Source organism: Harmonia axyridis, chromosome 1 (assembly GCF_914767665.1).
Source record: "Harmonia axyridis chromosome 1, icHarAxyr1.1, whole genome shotgun sequence".
NCBI classification, from domain to species: Eukaryota; Metazoa; Arthropoda; class Insecta; order Coleoptera; family Coccinellidae; genus Harmonia; species Harmonia axyridis.
The window spans coordinates 48,918,016-48,936,536 of NC_059501.1; the positions used below are offsets into that span (position 1 = coordinate 48,918,016).

Below are 18,521 nucleotides of genomic sequence, written 5' to 3' on the forward strand. Positions count from 1 at the left end.
ATTTCGGGATATAGTTTTTCATGTATGTGATGAATCTTCTCCGTACACAAAATTTTATCCACATCTCCCCGTTTCTTCATTATGAACACTTCATCCTATAAAAATACCAGAAATTCAAAGAACCGAACTCTTAAAAGTAACTAGGACGTTCATTGAAGGATATTTAGCTAATTTGAAAAATAAAAGTATTCTTCATATTTTCTCGTATATTGAGCCGTTTTCGAGTAATATGTGTTTAAAAAAAAAAAAAAATCTGTGAAATTCAAAAAATTGGGTACTTTGGCTAATTGCAACTCTGATAGAAAAGACTCACAGAAATGAATATTTGCTACGTTGTCAGGTCAAAAATCATGGATTGAAACACTGAATTTGCATTGACAAGTGAGGGAACCAGCCGACTTAGTTTGAAAATAAAGTGATTTGAATAAGCTCACCCATTGAGAAAATTCAATTCCATGATCACGCAATCTTTGAACAATCCTTACGAAAGTTCTCTCATTTGGCTGTCTCCTATTTGGAAACAGCCTTCCATAAGCTTCTTTAGCTCTTCTCGCTATTTTTCCATTTGTGAAATAGCATTCCAACATATCTACCATCTCCTGGTTAGAATACATTCTGCTAATTTCCACTTAACACACTTCACAAACAAACACTTTACACTAAACAGACACCTTACACTAAACAAACTAAACACACTTAACACTTAACAAGTTAAACGCACTTAGATATCACTTAACAAACTAAATACATTTAATACTTATCATTTACATTAAACAGAGCAACAGAAATCATGATACCATAAATTCGAATTTCAATTGTTTTCGGATCATTCTATGCGCATGACCGATCAACATAGAAGAATCTCGAATAATTTTTTAAACAAACCATCAAATTTATGAATTAATAAATTTATTTTATTATGAATTTCATTAAATGTAATAATTAGTATCATCCGAAATGTTAAATCGAATTTTGTATAATAAAATAAGTCATAATATGCTAGATTACCGTATGTTATGAACGATTTGAACTATTGCGCATGGCCTCAGAGATTATTACTCTATGCGCATGGCCAAACTGAAAATTTGAGAAATCTCGAAGAAGTGTGGTTATGTTTGGCAAACCAATGGAATAATTCGATATTTGATTCGAAAATATTTTATGTTTCAATAAGAAACAACATAGTTCGGCGTAAGTAAGTTACTAAGTTATATAATATAAATAATATATTGAATAATTATTGTATTTTTTCAGATCTCCTAATAATTCATCGAATCATTCAGAAAAACACCATAATGAATTTAATTGGACGACGATTTTCCTTCGTGATTTATTTCGTGAAGATGATTGCCCACTAGATACAGAGAAGTTTCAGATGACCTGTATTTAAAGAGAATCTTGAACCCCTTCAAATCAAATCCAACCGAAAACAGTTTGCTGTGAGGTGCTCATGATTTCATAAGGATAATTCTTCCATATAATGAATGGAAAAGTAAATTGATTAATTGAAATAACCAAAAATCTACAATACAATGATTCTGTTGATAAATTCAACTACTTGAATAAGTGAAGCACTAGTTCTGTAATGAATACTTATTCAAACTTCATACTCATTGATGTACTGAAAAATAATTTAAAAGTCACTGATTTCACCATTAACCCAGATCCTATCCTATTATCTAGTACATGTACTGATCCAATCCATATGTTTCAGAATCAATAGCTATTGATATTTTAAGGCATACACATAGTTTGTAGTTACTGTCCTTGGTTTATAGATATTATAATAATGTAATGAATACATCTGAGATCAGGAATCATTGAGAATAAACTCGAATAATGGCAGGCCTAATTTAATAATTATTGGCTAAATATTGAATGTTTTTTATTTCGCACAATACATCTGCTAAATGAATCTACGTAAGAAGTTTAAGAGTAAAAAATGTTAAACCTGGTTATTTATGAATTAAATGAAAATAAAGACAATTTATTATTATGGTAGTTTGTACTTCAATTCTTGTTTTTTGATATGCAGTTTTTTGTTTCAGTAATGAAAAATGTTTATTTCAAATTGCTTTGAATGTTGTATACTGGCACTGGATTTATAGTAAAAGAGTGGATTTGGCAATAATACATGATTTCAAGTCACTGTTAATCTTTCGATAAGTTTATCAAAAGCTTCAGTTTATTGAGTACTTTTGAAAAAAAGGTATACCTTACAAGAATTCAAAATTTATTTTACATGTAGTTGATATGTGAAAACAAAAAAAAATTACATAATTGTTGGGAAGTTTCATAATATTTTCAGTTTATCTGTTCGATAACAAACAAGTAAATTTACTTGTACGTTGTACTTCCTTTTTTCTAGCCGAATACCATTTTACCATCTTCAGGAAAATAAAATTTTCGAAGATGTTGATTATAACATTGATAATATTAAGGAAAGACTAATTGCTTCTTTATTATCGAAAGTACTCGAGAGCATTTTTTGGAGTTACCTATTGGGTATCAAATTTTCAGACAGAATATTGGCATTAGTGAACACTAAGAAGAAAAGGATTTCAAATATTTTCATGATAACAAATTACTGAGCTTTGGCACAGCCCTATAATATGAAGATATTTCATTAAAGTTAATATTCTATTTTGAATAATTCTGATCGAAACTCATTTTCAAGTGAATTTTGACAAACTAGGCTCCTTATAAAATAACACCAATCAAGATATGAAATCCCATTAAAAACTGCTGCTGCCAAACATTACTATAATCTTCTTCCAGTCTTCTGAGCTTTCATCGATACATAACAATACATCCTAAAATTTCATTTTTAAGTGATTGAATACTTCTATCCATTTGCTATTCGATAATTTCATCCTAGAACATTTGATTGACATACTTTTAAGAGGGCCAAAATTGTTTTAACGTGAAAATAAATAAAAAACTTCAGTGAGTTGAAAGAAGCAGAATATTCAATAGTGGATATTCATATTGAATACCACCATTTCATTTTTAATACAAAAATCAAGATCAATAATCAATCAATAATGGAATATTGAAGATTCATGAAACTTATAAGCTTCTAGGATGAAAAAGGAAAAAAATTCATTTCCTTCTGGAAATTATTTATTCCTTCTCATACTACTGTTATTTTTAACAAGATAAAATCGGAATTTTTCCATCACAAAATTACCTCTGTGTGATACAGAGGTGATTCCATCTTCCACATAAATCCATTCATGAAACTGCCTTTTCATTTTCGAGCTAAGTTATTGTGTAGGTACTTAGATAAAGTATTCTGGGTTCATTCAATCCAAAATGCAAGCGTTCTTACACTTCTTGCTACCCTAAAAATTTAAAACTTTTCTCACTGATTCCATGATAATAAGAATTCAAATTGAACACTGGTTTGAATACCACTTTTTTGCTGACCTCTAGATAACAAAATATACTGAATTAGCCCAAATTTCTAGTAATGTACAAAACTTCAACCGTTTGTTGGGTTTCTTGAATTTTATTGACAAAACATAACATAACCTTTAAACATAACATTACAGATGCGAGATGATTAGTATTCATATGTACATAGATTTAGCTTATTATTCTGTAGGTTTTTTGTCATTATAGTGTTTTGTGACTGTAAACTTGGCAACCTGGAAAGTCCACAGATGATTATCATTTATGTTTATTTACCTTTATGAAAATTAAAGGTTATATGAATTGTTAACTCTCGTACGAAAAGAGGTGAAAAAGCGAAAATAAATGATTGGATATGACTATCAGATTTAATATGGGTAGTTGCAAGCTGAATTTTTTATTATTATCGAATATAAAATAGAAATCAAGAGAAAAATAATCAACATATTTATCTCCCACGAAATTGCTATAACTCATTTCTTATATTGAAAATAATACTTCGGTCACCAAAGGGAATGGAAAAAGTGAGTTTATGCTTGTTTTGCTAATATAGTAACCCATTTCCAAAGTTCAAATGGTATAAATTTATGCTTGGAAAAACTTCAGTGGGCTGATTTCCAGGTTCGGCATAGCTCATTATGAAAACTTAAAATGGCCATATCTTTTCAACCGAGCCGAATCGGAAAAAATGGTAAATGAAAAAAGTGTTTCTTTTGACCTCAAGAATCTACGGTTAAAATATATGTACAAGTCAAAGACTCACCCTGTATATATATATATATATATATATATATATATATTTTGATCATGTTATTTACCTGCTTTTTAATAGTCAATAGTATTTTCTTTATTTGGAAGTGTCAGGTTTTTAATGAAGTTGTTTAGTTCATATAAAAAAATATATAATTATACGTTTCGGAGAACACTCTCCTTCTTCAGTAAAAATGACTCATCTGATAGTTTACAATATGAAATATTAATTAAAATTGAGTCTTCAATTTCTCGTCATTTCACAATATTGGAACGTGAATGTTTCAATATTGTGAAATGACGAGAAATTGAAGGCTCAATTTTAATTAATATTTCATATTGTAAACTATCAGATGAGTCATTTTTATATGAACTAAACAACTTCATTAAAAACCTGACACTTCCAAATAAAGAAAATACTATATATATATATATATATATATATATATATATATATATATATATATATATATATATATATATATATATATATATATATATATATATATATATATATATATATATATATATATATATATATATATATATATATATATATATATATATATATATATATATATATATATATATATATATATATATATATATATATATATATATATAGCTCGAGCCTACACGGAGAAATTGACCAAGTACCATGATCTCGCATTCGAGCTCAAGGAGATCTATGGACTTGAGAGAACCTCTATATTGCCCCTCATAATTTCGGTGAATGGATTGGTTGAGTCCCACCTCGTTGAAAACACCACACGACTACAGCTAAACACAAGCTTGATCAGCCAAGCTCAGAAGGAGGTAATTTTGGCCACAACACATATAGTCAGGAAGTTCTTAACTAGCTCCTGGGACAACCTTGGCTTCGTCGGCCCGGTTGGCTCAGGCACCAACCCATTAAACGGTGAAAAAAAAAAAATATATATATATATATATATACATATATATATATATATATATATATATATATATATATATATATATATATATATATATATATATATATATATATATATATATATACGGCAAGTACTTTTCCCTCATTAACAGACGGGATGGCTCTTGGCAGCGATGCCCGGGTCATCTAACTGATCCACATTGCGTGTGAAGGTAAAAAAAATATATATATATATATATATATACAGGGTGTCCCGGGAAGATTGCGACATACGAATACCATAAATTAAGGTCATCATGGAGGATCCGTATCAAGATGTTTCAATCGCCTGAGTGCCTTCGTTGGGTGTATGAGTGAAATATCACTGTTGAATAACTCTTTAACTAATCGACCGAATAATTTCAAATTTTGAAGTTTTGTCACCCTTTCCTATCGTCTTCCTTAAATATTTCTGAATTCGAGTTACTCAGATCCGGACTAGGAAAATTTCAGACTTTTCCTATTTTCGTGAATATTGGATCACCCTGTACGTGAACATTATGATTTTTTTTTACGTTTTCGGAACCACAAAGAACCAATTCATAATAAAAATTCTAAATCTCTGCTTGGCACGGTCATACAGGGTGATCAATAAAAATTCCCTTATGAGTGAAATTTTTTTAGTTCAATAACTCTTCAACAAATCCACCGAATAATTCAATTTTTGACGTTTTGTCGCCCTTTACTATCGCCTTCCTTCAATATTTCTGAAATAGAATAAATCAGATCCGGACTAACAACATTGTAGACTTTTTCTATTTTCTTGAATATCGGATCACTCCGTCAATATCATAATTTTTTTCATTTTCGTAACCACAACGAATTCATTCATAATCAACATTCTAAAACTCAGCTTGCCACCGCCATACAGGGTGACCAATAAACATTCCCTCATGAAAGAAGTACAACCGATTCAACCAAATAAGATAGCGAAATCTGTGAAACAACTATATCGTATCAATGTGCTCAAAAATGCATTAAAATGGAGGAATATCATTTTGAACAATATCTGCTGAACTGAAAATATTTTATTTTTGATTAATTGTTTTCAAGATCAATTATTTTCAATTTATTTGCTGTTTTTGTTCTATTCTTCATCCAGCTTGTTGATTGAAAGTTTTCCAAAATAATTTGAGGAAAATTTAGGTGAGACATTCGTGAAGGGTGAAACAACTTCAATTTTCGAGATGATTCTACCGATAAATTCAAGATATCGTGAACTATGATTTTCTTTCATAAAGAAATGTTTATTGATCACCCTGAATAATGACGCCAAGCAGAGATTTGAAATTTTTATTATGAATTAATTCTTTGTGATTACGAAAACGAAAAAAATCATAATATCAACATACAGGGTGATTCAATATTCAAGAAAATAGAAAAAGTCTTAAATTTTCCTAGTCTCTGATTTACTCGATTTCGGAAATATTGAAGGAAGGCGAAAGCAAAGGGCGACAAAACTTGAAAAATTGAAATTATTTGGTGGATTTGTTGAAGAGTTATTGAACTAAAAAAATTTCACTCATAAGGGAATGTTTATTGATCACCCTGTATGAACGTGCCAAGCTGAGATTTAGAATTTTTATAATGAATTGATTATTTATGGTTCCGAAAACGGAAAAAAATCATAATGTTCACGTACAGGGTGATCCAATATTCACGAAAATAGGAAAGGTCTGAAATTTTCCTAGTCCGGATCTGATTTACTCAAATTCAGAAATATTGAAGAGAGGCGATAGTAAAGGGCGACAAAACTTCAAAAATTAAAATTATTTGGTGGATTTCTTGAAGCGTTATTGCACTAAGAAAATTTCACTCATAAGGCAATGTTTATTGATCGTCCTGTATGACCGTGCCAAGCATAAAAATCTTTACGAGGGTACTATCAAATAAAAATTGATTTGACAGTACCCTCGTAAAGATTTTTATTTTATTGAGTTGACTTGTAAAGTTTTTATTAAAGGAATATTGCTAGACTAATGTTGATGTCCAACTGTAATGATATACAATCTTGAAATAGTAATTTACGTAACAAGTCCGGAAAATAGGGTTTTTTTGGGCGAATAGACAAAATTCCAGGACGAGCGTAAGCGAGTCCTGGAAGTCTATGAGTCCAAAAAAACCATTTTCGGGCGTGTTGCGTACAATATTTTTTCGGCAACCATGTAAAATAACACTATCGCTGCTGCTTTCCATATTTTATTGCGATTGCGATAAAAAAACATGCAAATTTTTGACAACTAATTTCATATGAACTGTCAGCCGTTATCTCGGTTGCTATGGATTCTATGATTCTTTTCCGGTCTAGTCCGGGAAGTACGTCCTTTCCGGACTAGGCCGGGAAATGCTACTTTCTCAGAGAAAAAGCGTCCGGGAAGTGAGCACTTCCCGGACGGTTGCCGAAAAAAGTTATTTTACGTCGAAACATATGTTGATTTCCCTGAATAAAATGTAAATATTTGAATTTTAATGTGCTCTAAACCCAAGAAAATTACACTTTCATTATTTATACAGGGTGTCCCGGGAAGAATGCGACAAACGGATACCATGATTGAAGGTCATTATGGAGGACTAGTATCAAAAGGTTTCAATCGCCTGAGTGCCTTCGTTTGGAATATAGAGGGTGATGTTACTCTCAAGAGTGAAATTTCACAGTTCAATAACTCTTTAACTAATCGACCGAATAAATTCAAATTCTGAAGTTTTGTCACCCTTCACTATCCTCTTCCTTCAATATTTCTGAAATCGAGTAAATCAGATCCGGACTAGGAAAATTTCAGATCTTTCCTATTATCGTGAATATTGGATCACCATGAACGTAAACATAATGATTTTTTTTGTTTCTGCATACACAAAGAATTGATTCACAATAAAAATTCTAAATCTCAGCTTGGCACGGTCATACAGGGTGAGCAATAAACATTCCCTTAAGAGTGAATTTTTTTAGTTCAATAACTCTTCAACTAATCCACCGAATAACTTCAAATTTTGATGTTTCGTCACCCTTTACTATCGACTTCCTTCAATATCTCTGAAATCGAGTAAATCAGATCTGTACTAGGAAAATTTCAGACTTTCCCTATTTTCGTGAATTGGTTTGTTCTATGTATGTTCTAGGATAATTAAATATAAGGAAATTTGGATACGTACGTCAGTCTTTATGCTGATTAATGAATTTTATTTATTAGCTATTTTCTATAATTGTAATTTTGAGAACTGCATTTGTTTCTACGCAATCAACTAAGTATTTATATTTCGAAAGATATACATATAAAAAGTAAGGATATGCCTACAAAATTTGTTTGATATTTGTAATAACTCTGTGTGATATTTGAATATTTCACCAAGAAGGTTTCAACTAGCATTGTTTGAAATATGTAAGAATATATAATTAACCGTTATTTGTGGTGAAGATGTGAAATCATGTCTATTTCCTATTTTTTTTTCAACTAACGATGGGCATAAATATACAACCAATAAAACTGGTGCAGAAAATAGATTCATATAAGTAGTAGCATAGATTTCACTAAAGTGCCGAAAACGCCATACTATTCATTGGTGTTTATTGAAAAAAAAATTGGCCTTGGCCTGAAATTTCCGAGATGCAAATATTCAGGTCGCTGAACATGCCATGATTTTGAATGGAATTCTGAATAGCACATATCCTTTGAATGATTGCATTTTAAAAAAATTAGTGTTCGATTATTAACTGAATTCATAATACAGGGTGTTTCCTAAACATGCGGCAAAAATTCAGGGGGTTGTTCCTTGGACTATTCTAAGAATATTTTGTCCTTTGATGATTTTTGAAAAACCTATTTGTTTCGAAGATATAGGGGAAACAAAATTTCAGATAATAACATTTTATTATGAAAAATTACATGAAAATTCAACTCAACCTACAAAAACTGTTGAAAATGACCACCTCTAGCCAGCATACAAGCATCCAATCTTCTCCTCATTGACTGCCGAACCCTTTCAAAAACACCAGGATCATTTCTTATTAAGTTACACCCAGCAATGATCCGATTTCGCAAGTCTTCCACATTTTCTACTGGAGTGGTATAAACTAATGATTTTAGATGGCCCCATAGGAAATAATCTAAGGAGTTTAAGTCCGGGGAACGAGCAGGCCATAAATGAGGTCCACCTCTTCCAATCCAGCGATCTCCGTATGTTAATGTTAAAAACTCACGAGCAACCAAACTAAAATGCGCTGGTGCACCATCGTGCATAAACCACATTGCATGTCTTATTGCCAATGGTACATCCTCCAAAAACAGAGGTAACGTTTGTTCTAAAAAGTTGCGATACACGTCCCCGGTAAGTCTTTCTGGTAAAAATATCGGCCCTATTAGGCAGTCACCCACAATACCAACCCAAACATTCAATGAGAACTGATGTTGAAAACGATCTTCAATTACCTCATGTGGATTTTCGTCGGCCCATACATGGTTGTTATGAACATTTCTTATTGCATTTCTTGAGAAATTCGCTTCATCGGTAAAAAGAATCAGCGTCAGTAATTGAGGAATTTGAACTAATGGGGTTGAAAGCCATTGACAAAATGCAATACGTGGGGGAAAATCAGTAGGAATAAGTGCCTGAACGCGTTGCATATGGTATGGGTATAACAAATTGTCTTTAAGAATTTTCCAAACAGTCTTATTACTCACATTCAAAGTATTGGAAATTTTTCGAGTAGAAGTACTAGGGTCTTCTTCGATCATGTCCAGCACATTCTCTTCCAGTTCCACCGTTCTTACTGTGTTTGGTTTTCCTGGTCCCCCCATTTTTTTCAATGCGCCTGTTTCATGCAGACGTTGATGAATATTTTGAAACAATTTTCTGTCAGGAATATTACGCCCAGGAAATCGTTCAATGTACAACCTCCTAGCTTTTAATGAATTTCCATCAGCAAGTCCATAAATGAAATGCATGTCAGTCATCTCGGTGTTTGCATAGCGATGCATAATAGTCAAAGATAAAATGTTAATTGCTAATACATCACAAAACGAATTCAAATGAAAACCGCGTTTAATCTGTATTTCTTTACCATCTGCACTTATCAATTTTTAGTCAAAAAACTGGCCGTTTTTAGTAATTGGAATGTTGTTAAACAAATTCAAAAATAAATTGTACCTACTTAGTAAACACAGTGCGGTACGCATTCTTATTTAAACTATTATTAATTTTAAAAATATGAAAAATGTTGTTCGCCCTGTATCTTCGAAACAAAGAGGTTTTTCAAAAATCATCCAAGGACAAAACATGCTTAAAATAGTCCAAGGAACAACCCCCTGAATTTTTGCCGCATGTTTAGGAAACACCCTGTATATCGCTCAAATGGTGTTCTATCATTACGTCATTTAAGAGTAATAGTGAACCCGAATAGAACTGTATCCATCTTCTGTGAAATCATTGGACTTACGTAAATTCAAACTTGAAGTAAAGGAAATTTTGTTGAAAAAATGTTATTATTCAGTTGGGGAATATTGTGCTGATATTTTGTCTTAGATTTAAGCTTCTATGTAAATTTATTTATTTTTTTTTTCATGTTGACTTATCCTATATACCTTTTGTATGGTGTCTTAATGGATGAATAAACTTATTATTATTATTATTATGTTTACTCACTTTCTATATTCAGTGTCCAAGGTAGTGTTACTATACTGTTGTGCCAATTTCATAGTATTCACCAGTTCAGACATATCCTTAGATAATACTTTGTGTGCCATTTCCACCTCTTTCTGGGCAGAAGCCGGAAAAGCGACCACTATTTCATCTACACTTGTGAGCAGCAATTTCAATTCAAATCCCACTTTCTTCACCAATTCTAAATATTGATCAGCGTAAGCTTCTTGGACTCCTTGAGATAAGGACATTATCGCTTTCACCACCTGAGTTGTACTTTCATAAACTTTGTCATTAATTCTATCCAACTCGGATCTCAGCTTAGGAGTAACTGTCTGAAAAGTAGAAAAATCAGTTAATGGTATCTTTGAAATATATAATATTATAATACAGCCCATTCAGGAATTATTGACATCCCGGGTGGCTGTGAAAAATCGAAATTAAGTTGGTACTGGCTCATTCAGTAACATTTTGAATTGCAGATTTCGCGTTGGCATTGGAAATGTCATTGACAGGAGGTTAGATTGTTCAGTTTGTTTGTGTTATTGGTTTTGATCCAAGAAATTTTGAAACTAAAAAGTATCAATTTCTAACACACATTGATAAGTTTATTTGAGTATTTCTCACAGTACTGTTGTTTGAAAAAAGAAGAAAGCAAGTCATTACAGCCTGTATTATTAGCGGAAGAAAACCTGTGCGATGCGATTTCACCTCCAAAGAATCATTGAATGATTTGATTATTAACAGAAGCAACCAATATATCAGTCTGGATAAAATTTGACCAAAAAGCATCTGGATTTTAATCAATCAAGGACAACATTACATAAAATTAATTGGTTACAAGTTCAAAACAGTTAATAAGAGGAAAATTCTTGTTGATAAAAAGTAAAGTACGATATTATGGTGAATACAGAGAATATTTGCAACAAAATGTGAAATTCGGGAGAAAACAAAAAGTTTTTCAAGTATATTCAAGGGTAAAAGTAGAAGGAGCGCTATTTTGAATGCTGGATTGATGGATTTTCACCTGGATATTTTGTTTTGATAGTGGTGATCATTAGGATTATATAATTCTATGAAGGGAGAATTATTTTATAATTGGGTTGATAAATTAATACCATTCCTGTAGATACTTGGAATGTGTTCACAGATCATATGATGAATTTCAAAAATTCATGGAGCATGACCGAAGTTATATTATATTAGGGTACGGCCATGGTGAGCCGCTTCTCGCGTCTCGCTTTACGCTGTGTCCTACGTGAGCGAATTATTGCGAGCGATGAGAGCGACGCGACCAAACGCGATTTATCAAACCTTGGAATATAATAGCGCTGTCCTACGTGCAGTCGTATCGGTCGTAAAACTGTGTCAGGCGAATTTCGCGCTCTGTCGGCGATCAAATTATTCGATATTTCCAAGCGGAATTCGCGCGAACTTCAGTAGTTCTTGTTGATGCAGGCACGTTTACTTCGACCGCTCTACAATGAATGATTTAAACGAAGTTTTAATACTGGCTGAATGAATGAATATTTTTTATACAGAGTGCACAATTTCTGTGTTCCAATTGGACGACTCTGATGGAGAACTGAAACCTGTTGAAATATTATAGTTGAGATGATAATTTTTTTTGCATTATTCTTGAAGGTGTACAGTAAGTGATTGACGATTTTATAGAGGGTGTATTGTTTTTGGGTGGCAATTCGACGTTTATGCAAAAATGTAACCTATTGAAACATCGGATTATCAGCTTAAGGTTATTCTTTTTTTGCATAATTTGTGAGAAAATATATAATAATTGATTCAAAATTATACAGGGTATATAAAATAATAATCATCATTTATTATTACACTTCATTTATTTACGCATAACTTATATTAATAATGCTGAAGAAATATCCATTTGAAGGAAATAAATATAGTTGAGGTTAATATATCATTGAGTAATAATAAATAAACCTTATTTATATTTAGATTGAAAAAAATATTTCAATTCAGTAAAGGTTAACGTATTTCTTAGATTTTTTTTTGGTTGTTTCTATATAGTCAAATGTTCACTATATAGTCAAATGTTGTAGGAAGCAATCTACAATAACTGCGGAATAAATTTGGAGAAGTCCTTAATTGTTTATATAAGTGGTGAAACTCTCCGAAATTCATTCGTTCCAAAAAACATTTATTTGTTGGATTTCTCTCTTTCCTCCCATTTTTCTGCGTCTTACAATTAGCATTTTTAAAGCCACATTTTCACATATGAATAATTTACGTTTTCTTGACCACCTCATTATATCTGTTTCTCTACAAGCGTATGACAACGGACTGATCTTCCGCAATGCACAATCCCAACCCAACCATATTTATGTCGCGTCGTATCGCGTTTGTATATTTCAACGTAGGACAAAAAAAGTCGCGCTGCTCACATCGCTCGCTTAGTACATAAAATTGACGTCGCTCGCGTCGTAACATTAGTCGCTCACGTAGGACATAGGATTATCGCGGCTGATTAGACTAGCGCTCGGCGACTAGTGAACCTGCTAGATTGTAGCAGGTGGTGGTCATAGTGCACAGCTCGTCAAAACGTCTCGTTGTGTTTGCCGCTGCAGCATAATTCATTTTTCATCATGAATTTATGCCGTGAGGATCTTTTGGCTATCTTAATAGCTAGTGATAATGTTTCTTTGAAACTAAAACATGAAAGGTCTACTGGCGTTCATGAAATAAATAGATCACGCCAAAAAGTTGGTGAATATTATACCTTGTTTTCACAGCTGACCGCCCATCCAGAAAAATTTTTCGGATATTTCCGCATGCAAGAATTGACATTTAAGTATATTTTGAATCTAATAGAAAATCGTTCAAAAAAACAGTGGTGCAACTTTCATCAACAAAGAATTCTGCCGGAAGAACGTCTGATGGTAACTCTGAGGTATGGTAATTCTCTTCATATTTTTGTTCATTGGTTCAGTACCCTGAGTATATTTGTTTATTTAATTTGCCATATATCGACTCATATAATTTCCACCTACTGAAAGATGTAGATGAATTTCTTGTAATTGAAACATCAAATTTTCTCTTAAAAAAATTATATTGAATAAGTAAAAAAATAATATAAAAAACAATATAGAAAAATAAAAGGAACATGAAAAAATCATTGGCAAATAAAAATATAAAATGAAAATATACAAAAATATAAGTAACAGAAAAAAATCTTGGGCAAATAATAATATGAAACACTTTAGAAATCAAAATTTCTTTATTAATGTCCATCCTATTGTTGGGGATTGTGTGGTTTTAAATTCAATTGTAAACTTAAAAACTGCGTTTATTGCTTAAGAGCATACAGCGTTGAAATATATTGAAATTAGGGTAAAATTAAGATGTTAACCCCTAGATTGTTAGCTGCATACTGCCTCTTCGTTCCGTCTTCAGCGTCTCGGTGGTACTTGAAGTTCGGGTCAGGGGTGGAGTATACAGAGTCGGAGTTAGGCGTGAAACAGGGTCGTATTTAGGCGTGAACATGGCCCCCGCCTTGAAAGGGCTGGCTTTCAACATCAACAGGAAGCGGACAAATCTTACTGAAGGCTCTCTTCGTCAGACCTGTTGACGTTCGTATGGTTGCTACTCGGGAGATGCCATCTTTTCCAGGGTGCAAGGATTCGATTCTTCCTAGCTTCCAGACGAGGGAAGGTTGATTGTCTTCTTTGAGCATTACAAGGGTTCCAGTTTGCAGGGTTTGTTGGGAGGTTTTCCATTTCACCCGCTGTTGTGTTTCAGAGATGAATTCCTTGCTCCATCTCTCCCAAAAATGTTGGTTCAACTGTTGCAAGCGTTGATAAGAGGACAATCTGTTCATGGGGACATCTCTCAAGTCGACATCTGGGGCGGAAGTTAGCGGTCGCCCGATCAAAAAATGTGCTGGTGTAAGAGGTAAAAGGTCTGAGGGATTGGTGGAAAGAGGTGTGAGTGGACGGGAGTTAACTGTTGCTTCAATTTGCGTTAGTAATGAATATAGTTCTTCAAACGTCAAATGAGCGTTTCCCATCACTCTTTTCATGTGGTGTTTTATTGATTTCATACCGTCTTCCCAAAGACCGCCAAAATGAGGGGAGTCAGGTGGAATAAATTTCCATTGAATGCCTTCTGAAGAAAGGGCATATGTTAAATTTGGTTCTTTTAACTTGAGGAAATTTTGGATTTCAGAATTGGCGCCTACGAGCATTTTTCCATGATCGGAATGTATTTTCTCTAATTCTGTGGTTATTCCGTTCATTCTTCCACATCTTGTAGAACAAAATCGTGCGAGAATATATCAGAAACGCATAGTTTTCATGGTTATATTTTATTATTCTATGTTGGCACTCCGAACTTTCCGCTACGGCTTTATCTGTCAATTCATCAAATTGCCTTAAAGAAATCAGTTCTGCCAACCAACATTTTTCAATGCAAAAATCACTAAATTATATTTATGGAAATATTTCATTAATTTCAATGAAAATGCAATTAATTAGAGAAAATAATGTATAATACTCGTACAGAAAGCTCATTCTACCACTCGTTCATTCCAAAACTCGCCACTTCGTGGCTCGTTTTTGAATTTTGAACTCGTGGAAGAATATCAATGCCTTCTGCACTTGTATTATAAATAACTATTATGAGGTTTTCCTTTGCGTGATATGAATCTGTGAAGTGCTAATACAAAGGCGTCTTTGCTTAAGTCTGAAATCAAGGGTGGTTGCGGTTTTACTCTTTTTAGAGGTGGATCGCCCAAACACTTCATGCAGTGGCGTACGGTTTTTCTTGAGAAAGAGCGACTAGAGGTTGGCCAGAAAGTTCCGCGAAGTGCATAAAGCAATTGTTGAGGGCCGGAGTGCAGTAGTTTTCTATGTTCATTTTCGAACAACAGTTTCGTGAAATGATGCTTGTGGCTCAATATTACCAGATGTTTTTTGTCAAACGCATACGTGGATTGTGAAATTCTTCCTCCCACTCTGAGTATTCCGTGTTCGTCAAACAAGGGATTCAGACTCAAAATTGTACTCTTTGAATTTGTTTTCTGTTTTATTTCCAGATTCTTAACTTCGATGGGAAATGATTCGAGTTGAGCTAATTTTATCAGTTTCGTACGCGCTGACTTCAAATCGTTAGGAAACAGTGTGTCGGTTTGTTTTTTATGACCCTTTGAAACGTTGTTCACAAATCTCAAGACATAAGCCATGCATCTTTCAAGTCTGTTGATACTTGAAAATCGTTCGAAAATAATGAGTTGTGTGTTTTGAGCAGAGTGCTCTTTACACAGCTTCCCCTCCTCTGACAGTGGTTTATCTGATAGAATTTCTTCGATTTCCAAAAATCGCGCTGATTGTTTTTGAACATCGGTGGTTCGTGCGAAATTGCATGCGATGCGCTTGGGCCTTAATTTGCTTATGGGTCCTGAAATTACCCAACCGAGACTGGTTTTTTGTAATATCGGTTGGTTAGTACCTAAAGAGATTTGACCGACATTTAACATGGAATAGAAATAATCTGCACCTATTAGCATGTCAATCGTGTTTGGTTCGTGAAAATTAGGATCCGCAAGATTGATGTCGTCTGGAATGTTCAAATGAGAATAATCGAGGATTTTTGAGGATGGAATGTTTCCTGTGATTTCAGGAAGAATGTAGCAGTGAATTTTCATGGAGAATGAATTATTACGAGAGTGAACATCGACAGAGCATTTTGATTTTATGTAGGAAACCGCACGATTGAGACCGCAAACTTCAACATTCACCGGAGTAGTCTTTAGTTTTAGACGTTTGCAGACATCTGCTCTGATGAAGCTAGATTCCGAACCGGAATCTAATAGAATTCGGATATTTTGCCGATTTGATTCATTATCCACAATATGAGCAACTGCTGTGGAGAGGAGTACGCATGAGTTCGACTTATTCGCTGACAACGCATATGATAACGCGTTGTTTGAATTTGTAGACGACGAATTATTGGTATTGACATTGGGCGTTTTTACGTTAACTATATCAGAATGAATTTGTGTATGATGTCTGCCATTGCATTTCTTGCAATTTGAAGATCTGCATTGTTCGCTGAAGTGACCTGGACGTAGACAATTCATACATAATTTCAATTCTTTAATCCGCTCTTTTCTTTTGTTCACAGGCAGTTTCAAGAAGTTTTCGCATGTTTGGCTGTAGTGATTATTTGCACAAAAAACACATTTGGGTTTGCTTTCTGCGCCACTGGTATAAAAACCTCTTGTTGTGTTGTGCCTTTGATATTTTTTCTCAATATGCTTTTGCGTATGATTCGTTTCTATCGTTTCAAGAAAATCCGCTCTAGACTTTAGGAATTTTTTCAGATCGTCCCAAGTTGGAACATCCTTGTCAGCCCTAAATTTTTCCCACTCGCGTACCGTTACTGAGTCTAGTTTGGTTTGAATGAGAAAAACTATTAATGTGCTCCAATGACATGTGGGCTGGTTTAGTTGCTCTAGAGCTCGAAGATTTTTCGAAACTGTATCTAAAAGATTACGTATTTTTTCACTCGATTCTTTCGTGATATTTTCAAAGTGAAAGATAGATTTAATGTGATTGTGTACGAGTAATCGTTTATTATCGTACCGTTCTTGTAAGCTATTCCACGCCACTGCATAATTCGTAGCGGAGAAATCTAATGATTGGATCACCTGTACCGCGCTTCCCTCCAGAGATGCCCGAAGATAATGAAATTTTTGAATTTCATTTATAGCTTGATTTTTCTCGATTAGAGATTCGAATGTATCGCGAAACTCTAACCAATTTTGATAATTTCCATCAAATTTAGGTAGCTCAATAGTTGGAAGCTTGATCGAGTTTGAATAATAATTATTACTATTGTTCTGAATTGAGATGGAACTTGCGTTTTCTTCGGATTGTTTTTTATCTAGAATTGATTTAGCGAACGCCTTTTGCATGTAATACTTATTTGTGAAAGATTCTCTTTCTGAAAAATTTACTTCCTCATCTTCCGATGAATTCTCAATTAGATTCTGAACTTCCTCAAATTCCTCGAGAACGTTATCAAATTTCAAAAGCCTTTCTGAAATTTGTATGTAATCAGTGCTAAGTAATTCCGTTTTTGACTTGATTTCGTTCAAGAAATTCGTGAATATCGTTAGTTTTGATTTAATAGCACCGCGATTTCTTTTAAGAGTTTCTAAATTCATTATGGAATGTGAACGATTATTAGAAATATTGAAAAGAGTAGTGGGATACTTATGGGACGTTGAAGTCAATATCGCTTAAAATCAGCAACAGTATAAGAGAGAAAGAAGGATTTTATTTACCCCTCACGAAGTAGTTGCCCAGCTTGTGTGTATGCCTGGATCTAGAGTTGAATCGCTTCGACGATTGTGGTGATCCACTGCGCCCTTGGATTGGAATGCGTAGGATTGAATTTCACTGGACGTCTGGATGCTTGAAATCTTCAATGTGTGTCGCCTTTCTGATTTCCCTGAATTCAAATGTGGCTCGATTTTCTGGATTCACTGGATTCAAATGTGTATCGCTTTTCTGGATTCACTGGATTTGAATGTGGCTCGCTTTTCTGGATTCACTGGATTCAAATGTGTATCGCTTTTCTGGATTCACTGGATTCGAATGTGTATCGCTTTTCTGAATTCACTGGATTCAAATCCGGCTCGAAGGACCATGTTGGGGATTGTGTGGTTTTAAATTCAATTGTAAACTTAAAAACTGCGTTTATTGCTTAAGAGCATACAGCGTTGAAATATATTGAA

General features: G+C 33.5%; 1 protein-coding gene across 7 annotated transcripts in view; it reads right to left on the minus strand.

Moving 5' to 3' along the window:
* The window catches only part of LOC123673246 (focal adhesion kinase 1-like), a 335,822-nt gene that overhangs the window by 35,374 nt on the left and 281,927 nt on the right, over positions 1 to 18,521 (minus strand). For all 7 annotated transcript variants that reach the window (XM_045607738.1, XM_045607724.1, XM_045607753.1 and 4 more), the window contains one exon: positions 10,754 to 11,085. In XM_045607738.1, the coding sequence (XP_045463694.1) occupies positions 10,754 to 11,085 (332 nt within the window). The remainder of the gene's footprint in view (positions 1 to 10,753; positions 11,086 to 18,521) is intronic.